Source organism: Vulpes vulpes, chromosome 2 (assembly GCF_048418805.1).
Source record: "Vulpes vulpes isolate BD-2025 chromosome 2, VulVul3, whole genome shotgun sequence".
In the NCBI taxonomy this organism is placed as follows: Eukaryota; Metazoa; Chordata; class Mammalia; order Carnivora; family Canidae; genus Vulpes; species Vulpes vulpes.
The window spans coordinates 55624055-55636968 of record NC_132781.1 but is presented as its reverse complement, the minus strand read 5'-3'; the positions used below and the strand labels follow the sequence as shown (position 1 = coordinate 55636968).

The window sequence follows — 12914 nt, the reverse complement described above, 5'->3', positions numbered from 1 at the left end:
TTTAAAAACTAAACTTATAATGGGCTAGATGGTCTTACACTACCCTCTCCTGTTTGTCTTCTGGCCTCCTCGTTGTTCATCAGACCCTCTGAGCACATGCCAGGTGCAGGGCCTTGGCACTAGTTGTTGCCTCCATGTGGAAGCCCCCTGTTGGTGAGGAACTCCTTACCTCCTTCAAGCCCTTGCCTGGTACATCATCTTTTCAAGGAGACCTGCTATCCTCCTTGTCCAGCCCTCCAGGCTTTCTTTCCCTGCTCTGTTGTGTTCTCATACTCTTAAACCAGTTTCTTACATATCATATAATTTGCTTTTCATTATGCTTACTGTTTATGGTTATGTTATTCTCCTATAAGACTGCACACTCCTTGAGGACAGTCATGTTTTGGTCACTGATCATTCCCAAGTGTTTAGCACAATGCCTGGCCTGCAGCAGTCACTCAGCACATATTTGTAGACTAAATGAAAACATGTTCTACAGACTCACTACCAAGGTTGGAGAAAACACTCGACAGTTCACTCATTCATACATGAGATATATATATCTATACATATAGATATATATATCTTTTTTCTTGTTTCTTTTCCTTCTCAGGTGTATTCCTTGGACTCTGCTGACTCTTTCCAGAGCTTCTACAGTCCCCACAAGGCTCAGATGAAGAATCCTATACTGGAGCGCCTGGCAGAGCAAATTGCAACTTTGTGTGCCACCCTGAAGGAGTACCCGGCTGTGCGGTATCGGGGGTAAGTCAGCAACCACGCCAGACTGCCTTCAGTGGCCTCCCATGTGTCCACTGGGCAAGGAGCTTCCTTTTGTCTTAAGATTGCTCTGGCAATTATCTCAAGAGGGTCAAGATTTGAGTATCTTGCATTTGTAATCATTCTTCGAATGTTTTCTAAATTTTGTGAAATGTAATGCATCCAGAAAAGGGAATGAAATATATATATTCAGTTACTGAATAGCAAAATGTGAACCCCTATGTAACCACAATCCAGGCTTCCTGTGGTATTTTTAGTCACTGAGGGTCATCGTGGCAGCCTGTCCTTACTGACTCCTTGTCTGCGGGAATGTGCAGCTGTGGAAGAATACCTCCCTTTATTATTGGTATTTGCTGACAAAAGCCCAGTGGGAATTAAGAAATGGGGGCCTAAGCCATATCTCCTAATGGGGTAGGGGATGCTGAGAGTTCATTTGTGGGAGGAGTGGGATTGGGCATGGAGCTGCTTCAGCACTGAACCTGGCCAGGCAACAGGCAGCAGCCACACACTGTATACAGTTGGGAGAAGCCCTAGGAGGTGCTGTCAGGCCTGGCTAAGGGAAAAGGTCCACCGGGTCTCGCTTATATCTTTTTGGATCTGTCAGCAGAAATATCACCTGCCAAGAAAACAAAACAAGACCCAAGGGGATTTGAACTGAGGGAAATGAGAATCGGGTGAGTCTGGCTCAGACAACCTGATAAAGGAAAGGTGGATGGCCAGTACCCTCTGCTGAAGTGTCGCTGTTTTTCTGAAGTCAGTTGGAAAGACTAACTCTGTTTCCATTTAGATTTTTTTTTAAGGAATAGAAAATCATTTATGTTCCAGGCACTGAGCAAAGTATTTTTTGTCATTTTAAATTATATATATAAATACATAAATGTGTTCTCTGAGTAGAACAGCATAGGCGAAGTTCATCTCCCCTGACCCTCCTTGCACTTCCTGCCTTCCACCCTGAGAGCAGTCAGTGCTGTGGATTGGGTACATGGGCAGTTCACCCTGTGTCACTCCTTCTTTGTCAGGGAATACAAGGACAATGCTTTGCTGGCTCAGCTAATCCAGGACAAGCTCGATGCCTACAAAGCCGATGACCCAACAATGGGTGAGGTAAGTCTGGACTTGGTCCATGAAGCTCTTTTGCCAAATGACCACAGTTTTTGTATGGCAGTCCTGGGGACAGCTTGGTTTTGTTGCTCACAGAGTGTGCCTGGGTGTCACTATTCCTGCTCATTAGCCTCCAGTGAGATGCTCAAGCCATTGGGTGGGATGATACAGGTTCTGCTCAGTGTAGCCAGGGTGACCAACTTGTTTCTGTTTTCTGGGACTTTCCTAGTGTTAGCATTGAAAGTCCTGCATCCTGGAAACCCCTCAGTAGTACAGTATCAAAGCCAGAAAATTGTTGGTACAGTCTCCAGCCCTTACTCACATTTAACTACTTTGTACATGTACTCGCCTGTGTGTATGGGTCTATGCAATTTTATCACATGTATAGATTCATATAACCCTCACTGTAATCAGAACAGAACTGTTCCATCACTATCATGCCTTTTAAAAATATTTTGCTGATTTATTTGAAAAAGAGAGAAAGAGCAAGAGAGAGCATGGGCAGAGAGGAGAGGGAAAAGTAGACTCCTTGTGATCAGGGAGCCCAACATGGGGCTCAATCCCAGGACCCTGAGATCCTGACCTGAGCCAAAGGCAGATACTTAACTGAGCCACCCAGGCACCCCCATCATTATCATAATTTTAAAACTGGGTCCCAGGCAGACTGGATAGTGAGTCACTTTATTTATAACCAAACCCAGGTGGCACTCTCCTTCATAAGCTTACTTTGGACCCTAGACACAGTTTTAGATCTACTTTAAAGTATCCTCATTATGAAATAAACACATTGGACTTTTGCATGGTGTTTACTGCTGTTCTTGTCAAGCAGCAAATGGACTACTCAGTGTTATTTTAGGTTTTATCTCAGAGTTCATTTCCTGGGGCTTCTTTTACAGGAGGGGCAGCTGCACCAGTGGGAGAGGCTGGAGTTGTATGGGTGACTTGTGAAAGCGTTCCTTGTGTCTGTCCTTCCAGGGCCCAGACAAGGCGCGCTCCCAGCTCCTGATCCTGGACCGTGGCTTCGACCCCAGCTCCCCCGTGCTTCATGAGTTGACTTTTCAGGCTATGAGTTATGACCTGCTGCCCATTGAAAATGATGTATACAAGTAAGTGTGCAGGCCTGGTATGGCTTTGCAGACAAAAAATGCAGCTCTAACCTAAGAAAAAGTGGGTGCATTGTTACAGTCTTACTAATAAGCCTGTAAGCTTTTTTGTGAGTTCCTCAAATCTACTTGGCATTAGCAGCCAGGAGCCCATACCCCTTTAGGGGAGAACAAGAACTTTAGATCTTTAGTTCATGACTCATGTCACCTCAGCTCAGAGCCTGCTTGGGGGGGGGGGGGGGGTTCATATGTTATGTGTGTGTGTCAGTGTGTGCACATGCATGCATATCTTGTTCAGAGTTAAAACTTCTGAATTATAGGTCATGAAATATGATGATGATAAAATATACAACAGAAGTTTCTTACTGAAGTTTATTTGCAAAGGAGCTGTTTCTTCATTTTAAACATTTTTCTTGGTAACAATCATCCAAAACTCAATTTTTAAAAACAAATTTTCTTTTTTTGGAAACAGACTGTATTGTTCTTATGTCATTTATCATTAATCACCAAGGTAGTGGTTTCAAAACAAAGGTTCTAAAAATATGACTGAATATCAGTTTTCCTCCCTACTAGTACCTATAATTCTTATTTCCCTTAGATGTTCATGATTTTACATGTAAAAATATGCTGAGGACCTGTTGCAGGCATCTGATTTTAAAACTGAAAATTTAAGTACCACACACAGGAGGATGGTATCCCAGTCCTTCCCAGGAAGGGGCAAGCGTCATCTTTGCTTTTCCCTTATAAGTAGCTATGAACCCACCTGTAACCTGACTTGAGCACATACCAGCTGACCCTGCAGATTTTAAAACAGAGCTTCAAGTCTATTGACCTTGGGTCTCTCCCTACCCAAGAAACTGCTGCTGTGTGTCAGTGTTGCTATAGTATACCTAATATGGACAGTGATCCATCAGATGGTTGGGGGCCTGTGGTAAAGTTATCCATGTGAACATCTGTCCACTGAGGGACCCTAAGCTCTAGTCTTATAAATTGGAAGGTGTTGAATGAATTCCATGGGGATGTCTCCTCTCTAGGTACGAGACAAGTGGCATTGGAGAGGCACGGGTGAAGGAAGTGCTCCTGGATGAGGATGATGACCTCTGGATAGCATTGCGCCACAAGCACATTGCAGAAGTGTCGCAGTAAGAGCCCCTTGCCTCTGCTCCTCCCCAGGGACCTTAGCCAGCCCTGCCATCCCAGGGGTCACTCCATAGTACTGGATGAAACCTTTGTCCAGATGCTAATGTACACACTGCTGCTGCTCAGTGGATAAATTCCCCAACATGCTAACCAATAATGATGAATCCTTTCTGATCTCAGCTCAAGCTCCACCAACTTCACCAAGTGAGAAAATCTACTCTGTGTTCTAGTTCCTCTTAGGATTTTTAGAAAACATCCATAGCTCTCAGGAAATACTTCATAAACACTAAATATCTATTTTATTTTTTTTTTAAGATTTTATTTATTCATGAGAGATACAGAGAGAGAGAGGCAGAGACACAGGCAGAGGGAGAAACAGGCTCCATGCAGGGAGCCTTATGTGGGACTTGATCCAGGGTCTCCAGGATCACACCCTGGGCCGAAGGCAGCGCTAAACCACTGAGCCACCGAGGCTGCCCAACACTAAACATTTAAAGCCAGTTCCTTCCTAGGGCACCCAACTGGCTCAGTCAGTAGAGCATATGACTCTTGATCTCAGGGTGGTGAGTTCAAGCCCCACATTGAACATAGATCCTACATATAAATCCATCAGTCAATCATTCAGTCAATCCAGTTCCTTCCATTAGAAGAAGATCCAGAGTCCACTGCATCAATTTGATTTTCCTTTATATGATTTTCTTTTGTATAGCCAGTATGTAATCTTCTGCTATTGTCATCCATAAAATTTCCAAGCTACTGTGTACACATACAACCCATATCTTGCTCTGAAAATGTTTCAAAATGTTTCTAACACCTGAATTTTTAAAAAATATTTATTTGTGAGAGAGAAAGAGAGAGAGCATAAGTTGAGGTGGGGGGCAGAGGGAGAGGGAGAAGCAAACTCCCCACCGACTTACATGAGGCTTGACCCCAGAACCCTGAGACTGTGACCCAAGCCAAACAGTTGCTTAACCAACTGAGCCACTGAGGTGCTCCTAACACCTGAATGTTTTTATAAAACCTTTAAGCTATAGATAACAATTCTGCTTTTGCAGAAGGGCATTCTGTCTGCTACATTGAGTTGGTGTTATCCTTAGTAAATTTACAAGGAAGAGTGGGAAAATAATACTCTTTGAAAATAACACTCAGTTCAGAAAAGTGACCCCCAAACTTTTTGGATCACTCAACCTTAGGAAAATATTGTTTCACATTTCTAATATGTAAGTTTATTTATGAATTAACTATATAATTTATTATACTAATATGTATGTTTTCCAGTATATAGAAAGATAAAATTTAAGAAGGGTGGAGTAAAATAAACATAAATAGACCTACTAATAATTTCTTCACTCAAATCATCTCATGCACCCACCTCTGGAGACCCTGGTTTAGAATATTAGTTAGCAAATTGATGTTTCTCTCTCCCCTCCTCGAAAATCACTTTAAATGCAGACCTACTGGCAGGAAAAGTTGCCACATATTCCTGAAGGAAGAATCTCACACCCCTTCTGTAGCTTCCACATGGAGACACTCGGTATTGTTTTTGGAACTTAGCTGCCTCCTTCTGTCTTCTAGGGAAGTCACCCGTTCTCTGAAAGATTTTTCTTCCAGCAAGAGAATGAATACTGGAGAGAAGGTAAATGCATGCTCGATCTCCAATGTCCTTTAGACTGATCCCTGTCTTCTCTCTGGGAACTGGCTGGCAGGGCACCTCGTTGGCACAGGACTAGTGAGTTAGGGGATTCCCTCTTCATCTAATACCATTTGTCTTATTTTTGTATTCAAGATTGAGATGGGAGCCGCCATATTTTGATATTTATGGAGATCTTTGTTACTCTGAGGGATAATATTTGCTGTTTTAGATCATAATTCAGTTTCAGCCAGAAGAACAACGAAACCCTTTGTAGCTTGTGGTGGAATTAGAACTCATAACTTGCCTGGTCCTCTCCTTATCCTGACTGTTCATCAGAAGTGGCTTACCTATCTTGGTCAAGGGAAATACAGCTCTTGTGTCACTCCCTTGCTTAAAACCATTTGGTGACTCTGTTCCCAGTAGAATCAAGCCTCACCTATGGACATACCTTACAGCACTGGGCCATCTGGCTCCCCAGACTTCAGATCTGCCTCCACCCTCTTGTCCACCTTGCTCCAGTCATGCCTGAGTTCCTTGCCTGGGCCTTGCCTTGTGAAGTCCTGGTCCTTTGGCTCAGGCATCATTTTCTCAGGGAAACCTTCCCTACTCCTTCTTCCCTAGACTAGTGAGGTGCCTCTGCCCTATGCACCCACACTCATGATTTTCTGGAAGAACACTAATCCGTTCAGTGGGAATGACTCCTCTACTAGGTGGTAGCTCCACAAAGGCAAGAATTTATCCTTTTTTGTTTGTTTTGTTTTTATATCTCCAGCACTTAACCTGGTGTATAATAGTAATTGAGTAAATTTTTGTTGGATAAGAATGGAATTAGGTGGGTCACACAGCACCCCTTTTACCTGTCAGGATGCACATCCTAGCCCTTTTCCACCTTCTTCTTTCTTCCTATCTGTCTACATAACTGTAGTCTTTCTGCTGGGATGATATGTGAACTTAATTTCTAGACTGCTTGAGCTAAGTATGCCATAAAGCAGCGCAGAGGGAAAAAATAGCTTTTTCCTGGCAAGAGTTATGCTCTCAATAACTTTCTAGTCCAATAAATAAAACATAATTCCTACACTTAAGAGTTCAGTTCCCCACCTATAAGATAGTTATGGTATTCACCTATAAGACAGTTATGGTATTTGGATCAATAATTTTTTGATCCAAAATATTTTTTTCCAAAAGGCTGGAAACCTAAACCCACAGTGACCAGGTTTTTAACAGATTTATTTTGAGTTTATGAGGAAGTCTAGTGCTGGCTGCTGTCCTGCCCTTTGCTCAGCACCCTTGCACAGCCTCTTAGGTCAAGGCCATTGAAGTGAGACCATATGTTTTCCTTCCCCTTGTAGACCACCATGCGGGACCTGTCCCAGATGCTGAAGAAAATGCCCCAGTACCAGAAAGAGCTCAGCAAGGTACGACTATCCCAAATAATGAATTTGAATCTTGTGTATAAACAGTTGCAGTAAGACCTCTCACAGGCCCACTGTACAAACTGATACATTGAAATCCTTTTTAATCAACTTCCAGCTTTATTAGAAAAAGCTAAAAGGCTGGGTAGCTTATTTTATATGACTTTCTTTTTTCTACTCTTCATCTTTTTCTCTCTTTATTCCTCAATTTCTTACCTCATGGGCTTCTGTACTGGGCTGCTCGAGTGTTCTCATGACATGGCAGCTGGCCTCCCCTAGAGTGAGTGACCCAAGGGAGAGAGCCAGGAGGAAGTCACAGTGTCTTTTCTGTCCTGACCTGGGGTGTCCTACATCATGTCCTCCACACTCCCTGTTAGAAGCGAGTCACTGAATCCAACCCACGCTCAAGGAGAGGGGAATTAAAGTCCACCTCCTAGAAGGAGGGGTATCAAAGAATTTGAGAACACATTGTTAGAACCATCATACCACCCTACTCCAATAAAGGATTCCTCCCTCCACTTGACTCCTTTAGAATGGGTTTGTCCCTCTCTCCTGACACATAGAATTTTCTGTCATGATGTTTATGTTCCTGCTTGAGCTCATGTTTCATCCCCTTTATGAGACTGAAGTCTCCTTGGTGTGTTGCATAGTGTATATACATAGTAGGAGCTCAGGTGATATTGCATGAATCAGTGAGTGATTTCTTGATCACAAACTCTCTGCTTTTTCCCAGTATTCAACTCACCTGCACCTGGCCGAGGACTGCATGAAGCATTACCAAGGCACCGTGGATAAACTCTGCCGAGTGGAGCAGGTAAGACCTTTTCCTTCTCTTTCTGCCATGCTCATTGACCCAGCTCAATTTTAACTTATGACCTTGAACATCCTGCAGAATCAGGATATAGAGATGGGCAAGTCTACTAGATCTTGTTGTCTCAGCTCTGGAGCCAATGTACTTCCACTCTCGATGGTAGGGACTATATTGGTCTGGACTGCTGTGTCGTTTGGATTTTGCATGTCTGACTTTCTACCGGCTTCCTGGAATGTCTGAAGAGTTATGTGGATCTCTGAGCCCTAACTGACAAGGCTGGCTGAGTTTTATGTTCTGAGTGTATTTTCCTCCTGCTGTGACCACACCAGCTTTGGAGACTTAGATGCTGAGAAAAGCTAGTGCAGTAGCATGTCAGAAACTCACCTACAGCCCCCCCCCCCCCCCCCGATCACAATTAGGATTAAAAGTCAGCAGTTTAGGATTTGAGTTCTATCTCTGTCACTGATTTGTTTGATGTGCCAATTTCTGCTTTATTTTCCTCATCTGCAAAGGGAAATAACAATGCTGCCACATTTTCCTGGAGTGTTGTGTGCAGTCACTAATCCTGGCCCTCCAATCTCCAAATGTGAGAACATTCCTCAGCTAGGGTCAGCTTCTATGGCAAGGGAGGGCATTAAATTACTATAAAGCTGCAGTTGGAAAGAACAGCTCAAGTTCTCAGTGTGAAGTTAAGATTTACATCTTCTGGTGTGATGTGGCAGGCCAGCTTAGGTTTGTCAGACCTGTCCTGATTCATTGACTCTCTTCCAAAGGGAAGTAGCCCTGCGAATGTCCATCAGTTTCATATTATCTTATTAGCAAGCACAGGGTGTCCTCTCCAAGAGAACTGTCCAGAAAATAAGATGTCCCTATATCAGTAAAAATGCAGCCAGGATGAATCCTTGGAAGTGTACATTTTTTTTCAGAAGTCCTCCATAGTAGTTATTAAACTCAAAACATTTAATTGGACCTTTAGAGAGTATTAGACTCAGGTCCCGCTGAGCAAATGTCTGTTGAGGCTGGTGATAGCTCTGAGAGGTGAAGGGGCCTGGGAGTGCCCAACTTCCCCAACCTGGACAGACCACGAACTCCAGACCATGATGGTTATGGACTCATGGGATCTTAGAGGAGGGAACCTTCAGGCAAGCCCTGTCTGGGCTTCAGAGAGAGTGGCAGCCAGCCACTGGTCTCTGAGCATAGAGTGAATGGGTTTCTGGTTTGCTGAGGCTGATGTACCACCTTCACCTTCTCTGGCTTCTCAGCAGTGGATCTGACGCTTGCCTGAGTTGTGAAGTGGGAACCGTCACTGTGCTCTCTCATTCTCCTCCTTTTGCCAGGCCTTCTCTCCTCTTTCATCTCTCTGGGTTGGATTTACAGGTTCAGGAGCCCTTGTTTTTCTCCTCACCCTAAAAGTGGTTGGAAGATTAAAAATAAGTCGAAAACCTAGACTAGCTAAAACTCAGCATGCCCTACGGCTCCAAGGGGGAGCACATGGGAAGAATCTAGCCAGACAGTGTCCCCTTAAAATGCCAAAGCTTTTCATGTGTGGGAAGTACAACCCTTTGAGCCCCAATCCCTCAGCAGGGCTTTGTACCTCTAGAGGCTCCCCTAGGACCGAGGCTTGACCTGAGGAGTTCATATAAGTACACCAGCACTCACCTGGAGGGAGCTGCCTACCTTCAAACAAGATGGCAAAAAAATCTTGGTGGTTTCTGTTTTTGCAAAGTGAACCCTGGGGCTATCACTGCTTCTCACTGACGCCATAGAAAACCATGCTAATGACACCAGGGCTGATTATGGTGCATTATGAGAGCAGAAGCCCCTGCATAGGGCCTTCCCCAGCCAAGTGACAAATCCCATTTATGGACCACCAGTTGTCTAATAGTTACCATCTATCCAGACTCTCTTCAGGGATGGGGCCAACATGGTGTGTTTTCTGCAGGACCTGGCCATGGGCACGGATGCTGAAGGGGAGAAGATCAAGGACCCCATGAGAGCCATCGTCCCCATTCTACTGGATGCAAATGTCAGCACTTATGACAAAATCCGCATCATCCTTCTCTACATATTTTTGAAGAATGGTAGGAATGGTGGGATAGGCCCCTTCTTGGGCAAATGAGGAAGATGGGAGAGAGAAGACAAAGTAGAAAAGTAGTTTAGGAGACATGGAAAGGGGTATTTAATATGGAGACCCCAGGAGCTCTTTACTTTTGGGGAAATATAAGCAAATCAGTTGCAACTAAAAGCAATTAATTCTAGAGTCAATAAAGGTGTGACATTTATGGAGGAGGACAGGTGGGAGCAGGGAGAAGCCACTGACTACAAAGCCAGTTTGTGAGAGCATGTCTGCCACATACTTTAACTAGCATCACATTGGTGATCTCTGCCTTTAAATAACTGATTTTTACCCACATCATAGTTGCCTGTACATGTTCATTGTGCAGAAGATGGACACTGAGACTCTTGACTTTGATGTGGGTGGGGGTGGGCAGAGATGGCTGGGAAGCAGGAGGCGGATGGAAATATAGACCATGATGGGGCAGTTGATGATGGTCATAGCCTGGGACAGAGTGGCTAGAGTTGAATGGAAATGCTGATTATGTCCTCATCTTACAGTAAAGTTGATGTGGTGAAGATTCATTTCTACTCACCCTGAGGAGAAGGGGTGCTGCCCCCCCCCCCCCTCAGCTGATTGGCTCTGCCTCTGAGTATGTGCTATATGGTGGTTGGGTGTGGTGACCGGGGGTTTTGTTCTCTCAGGCATCACTGAAGAGAACCTGAATAAACTGATCCAGCACGCCCAGATCCCCCCAGAGGACAGCGAGATCATCACCAACATGGCACACCTGGGGGTGCCCATTGTCACCGACGTAAGGGGCCAGCCTCACATATGGGGAGGGAGAAGCACAAACTGGGCTGGCCTATCTTATCTTTTCTCCCCTAACTTAAGGGGGCTTATGATACATACATTCAACATGGAGAAAGAGAAAACATAAAACCAGAGGAATAGGGACACTTGAGTGGCTCAGCAGTTGAGCATCTGCCTTCAGCTCAGGACATGATCCTGGAGTTCTGTAATTGAGTCCCACATTGGGCTCCTGCACAGAACCTGCACTTCTCCTCCCTCTGTCTATGTCTCTGCCTCTCTCAGTATCTCTCATGAATAAATAAATAAAATCTTTTTAAAAATCAGAGGAATAAAGGTATAGCAACATAGTAAATATAGTAAAATTGAAGGGTAACACCCAGGATGTGTGTATCAAGGAGTTGCACAGTCATTAAAGCTGAGCCATGTTGAACCAGCCCCAAACGGGAGCCACACCAGCTTCATCCTCTGTATTTTGAGGTCAGTCTGGCTCTGCCTTTGCACATCCAGGTCCAGCATCTTCTGTGAGGGCAGAGCACAATGCTTAGCATCAAGCAGGCTCACCACTTGGTTCTTCACTGGTGATGATTCAGAACCAGACCAGGGCAGGGTGTCTGGGAAGCCTGAGCACACAGTGCGGTGCGCTCTAGAAGAGGCTGGGGCCTGGCGGCCTCCAGAACTTTAGGAAGAACCCCGGGCACTCTTGAGGGTCTTCTGCTAGGAACCTCACTGTACACATTCTTCCTATGGGGAGTTGTTCACACAAAAGTGCTATAAAGCTAGAGTTGCAAATGTACATCTTTTGGAATCTTAGAGTCAAAAACTTTGTCCCTGAGCCTAGACCTGAGACCTAGAACTGGAAGTAGTTTGGTATTTTCAGACCCTTGTTCACAAGAGGCACCCAAATGGGAATGGAAATGGTTTACTCACACCCACCGGACTATTGAAGCAAAATCAAGTCCTACCCAACGCAGTCTTTCCTCCTATAATCAAAAGCAAACTACTTTCTTTAATTATGAGGATTTTTTGTTTAAGATTTTATTTATTTATTCATTCATTCATTCATTCTGGGGGCGGAGAGAACACTTGTGTCCCAGTTGAGGGAGAGGAAGAGAGAGGGAATCTCAACTTGACCCCTGCTGAGCACAGAGCCCTGTGTGGGGCTCTATCTCATAACCCTGAGATCATGACCTGAGCCCAAATCAAGAATCTGATGCTTAACCAACTGAGCCACCCAGGTGCTCCGATACCAGAACTTTTTTGAATGGCATCTGTACTTTTGACCCATGTTTGCCATTTTCCATCACTTTAAAGGACCAAGTTTGCTTCAAATTCTTAGGCTAAAGTCTAAGGGGCACATGCTGGACTTTTCCAGAAAAACCCCTCCCACTTCCTACTCTGCCAGTGCTGACTCTGCGCAGAGAGTCCTCAGGAGGGATTTTCAGGGGCCAGTAAGGTCGCTGGGGCCCAGGTGACCCATGACTCCATCTAACTTCATGTGTGTTTGTACTCAGTCCACACTGCGCCGCAGGAGCAAGCCAGAACGGAAGGAGCGCATCAGTGAGCAGACCTACCAGCTCTCACGGTGGACCCCGATCATTAAAGACATCATGGAGGTCAGTGAGGGGGACGTTAGGATGTGGAGGAGATAGCCAGGGCCTGGGGCTCTTCACTGATGGGCCCAGAGACCTTCAGCTTCACCTGCCATAGGGTGGTGGTGATAGCTGGGGTTGTCTTCCCAGGAGGATCTGTATCCAGTCTCAGGGCTCTTTGAGGCCCTGTAGCCTTGTTCTGAGTGTTTAGGAAGAGCAGCCCTCAGAGGCCACCAAAAGTAGATCCCCATGATCCATATGACGTAGCCTCATAGTGAGACCTCTCAGGGGTGCTGCATCTGAAGAACCAAACATGCCAGCTTCTACAGGTCAGATGAGTAATGAGCACCACTCTGAGGGTGCAGAGATGGAGGGGCCTTGGGTATATGACCTGAGCCAATCCCTCCCTAAGACTCCCCGTCAGTCAGGAACCCTGCCATGCATGATTCTGCCTCTGCTCTTCCATCCTTTGCCTTACCTTCCTTCAAAGTTCCCATCAG

At 45.0% G+C, this 12914-nt stretch overlaps 1 protein-coding gene across 6 annotated transcripts in view; it reads left to right on the top strand.

Annotated features, from left to right (window-relative positions):
- The window catches only part of STXBP1 (syntaxin binding protein 1), a 75740-nt gene that overhangs the window by 49523 nt on the left and 13303 nt on the right, over nt 1-12914 (top strand). For all 6 annotated transcript variants that reach the window (XM_026009351.2, XM_026009350.2, XM_072741888.1 and 3 more), the window contains 10 exons: nt 593-741; nt 1776-1860; nt 2833-2963; nt 3995-4102; nt 5676-5736; nt 7083-7148; nt 7879-7959; nt 9899-10037; nt 10717-10826; nt 12337-12438. In XM_026009351.2, coding sequence (XP_025865136.1) covers nt 593-741; nt 1776-1860; nt 2833-2963; nt 3995-4102; nt 5676-5736; nt 7083-7148; nt 7879-7959; nt 9899-10037; nt 10717-10826; nt 12337-12438 — 1032 coding nt within the window. The remainder of the gene's footprint in view (nt 1-592; nt 742-1775; nt 1861-2832; nt 2964-3994; nt 4103-5675; nt 5737-7082; nt 7149-7878; nt 7960-9898; nt 10038-10716; nt 10827-12336; nt 12439-12914) is intronic.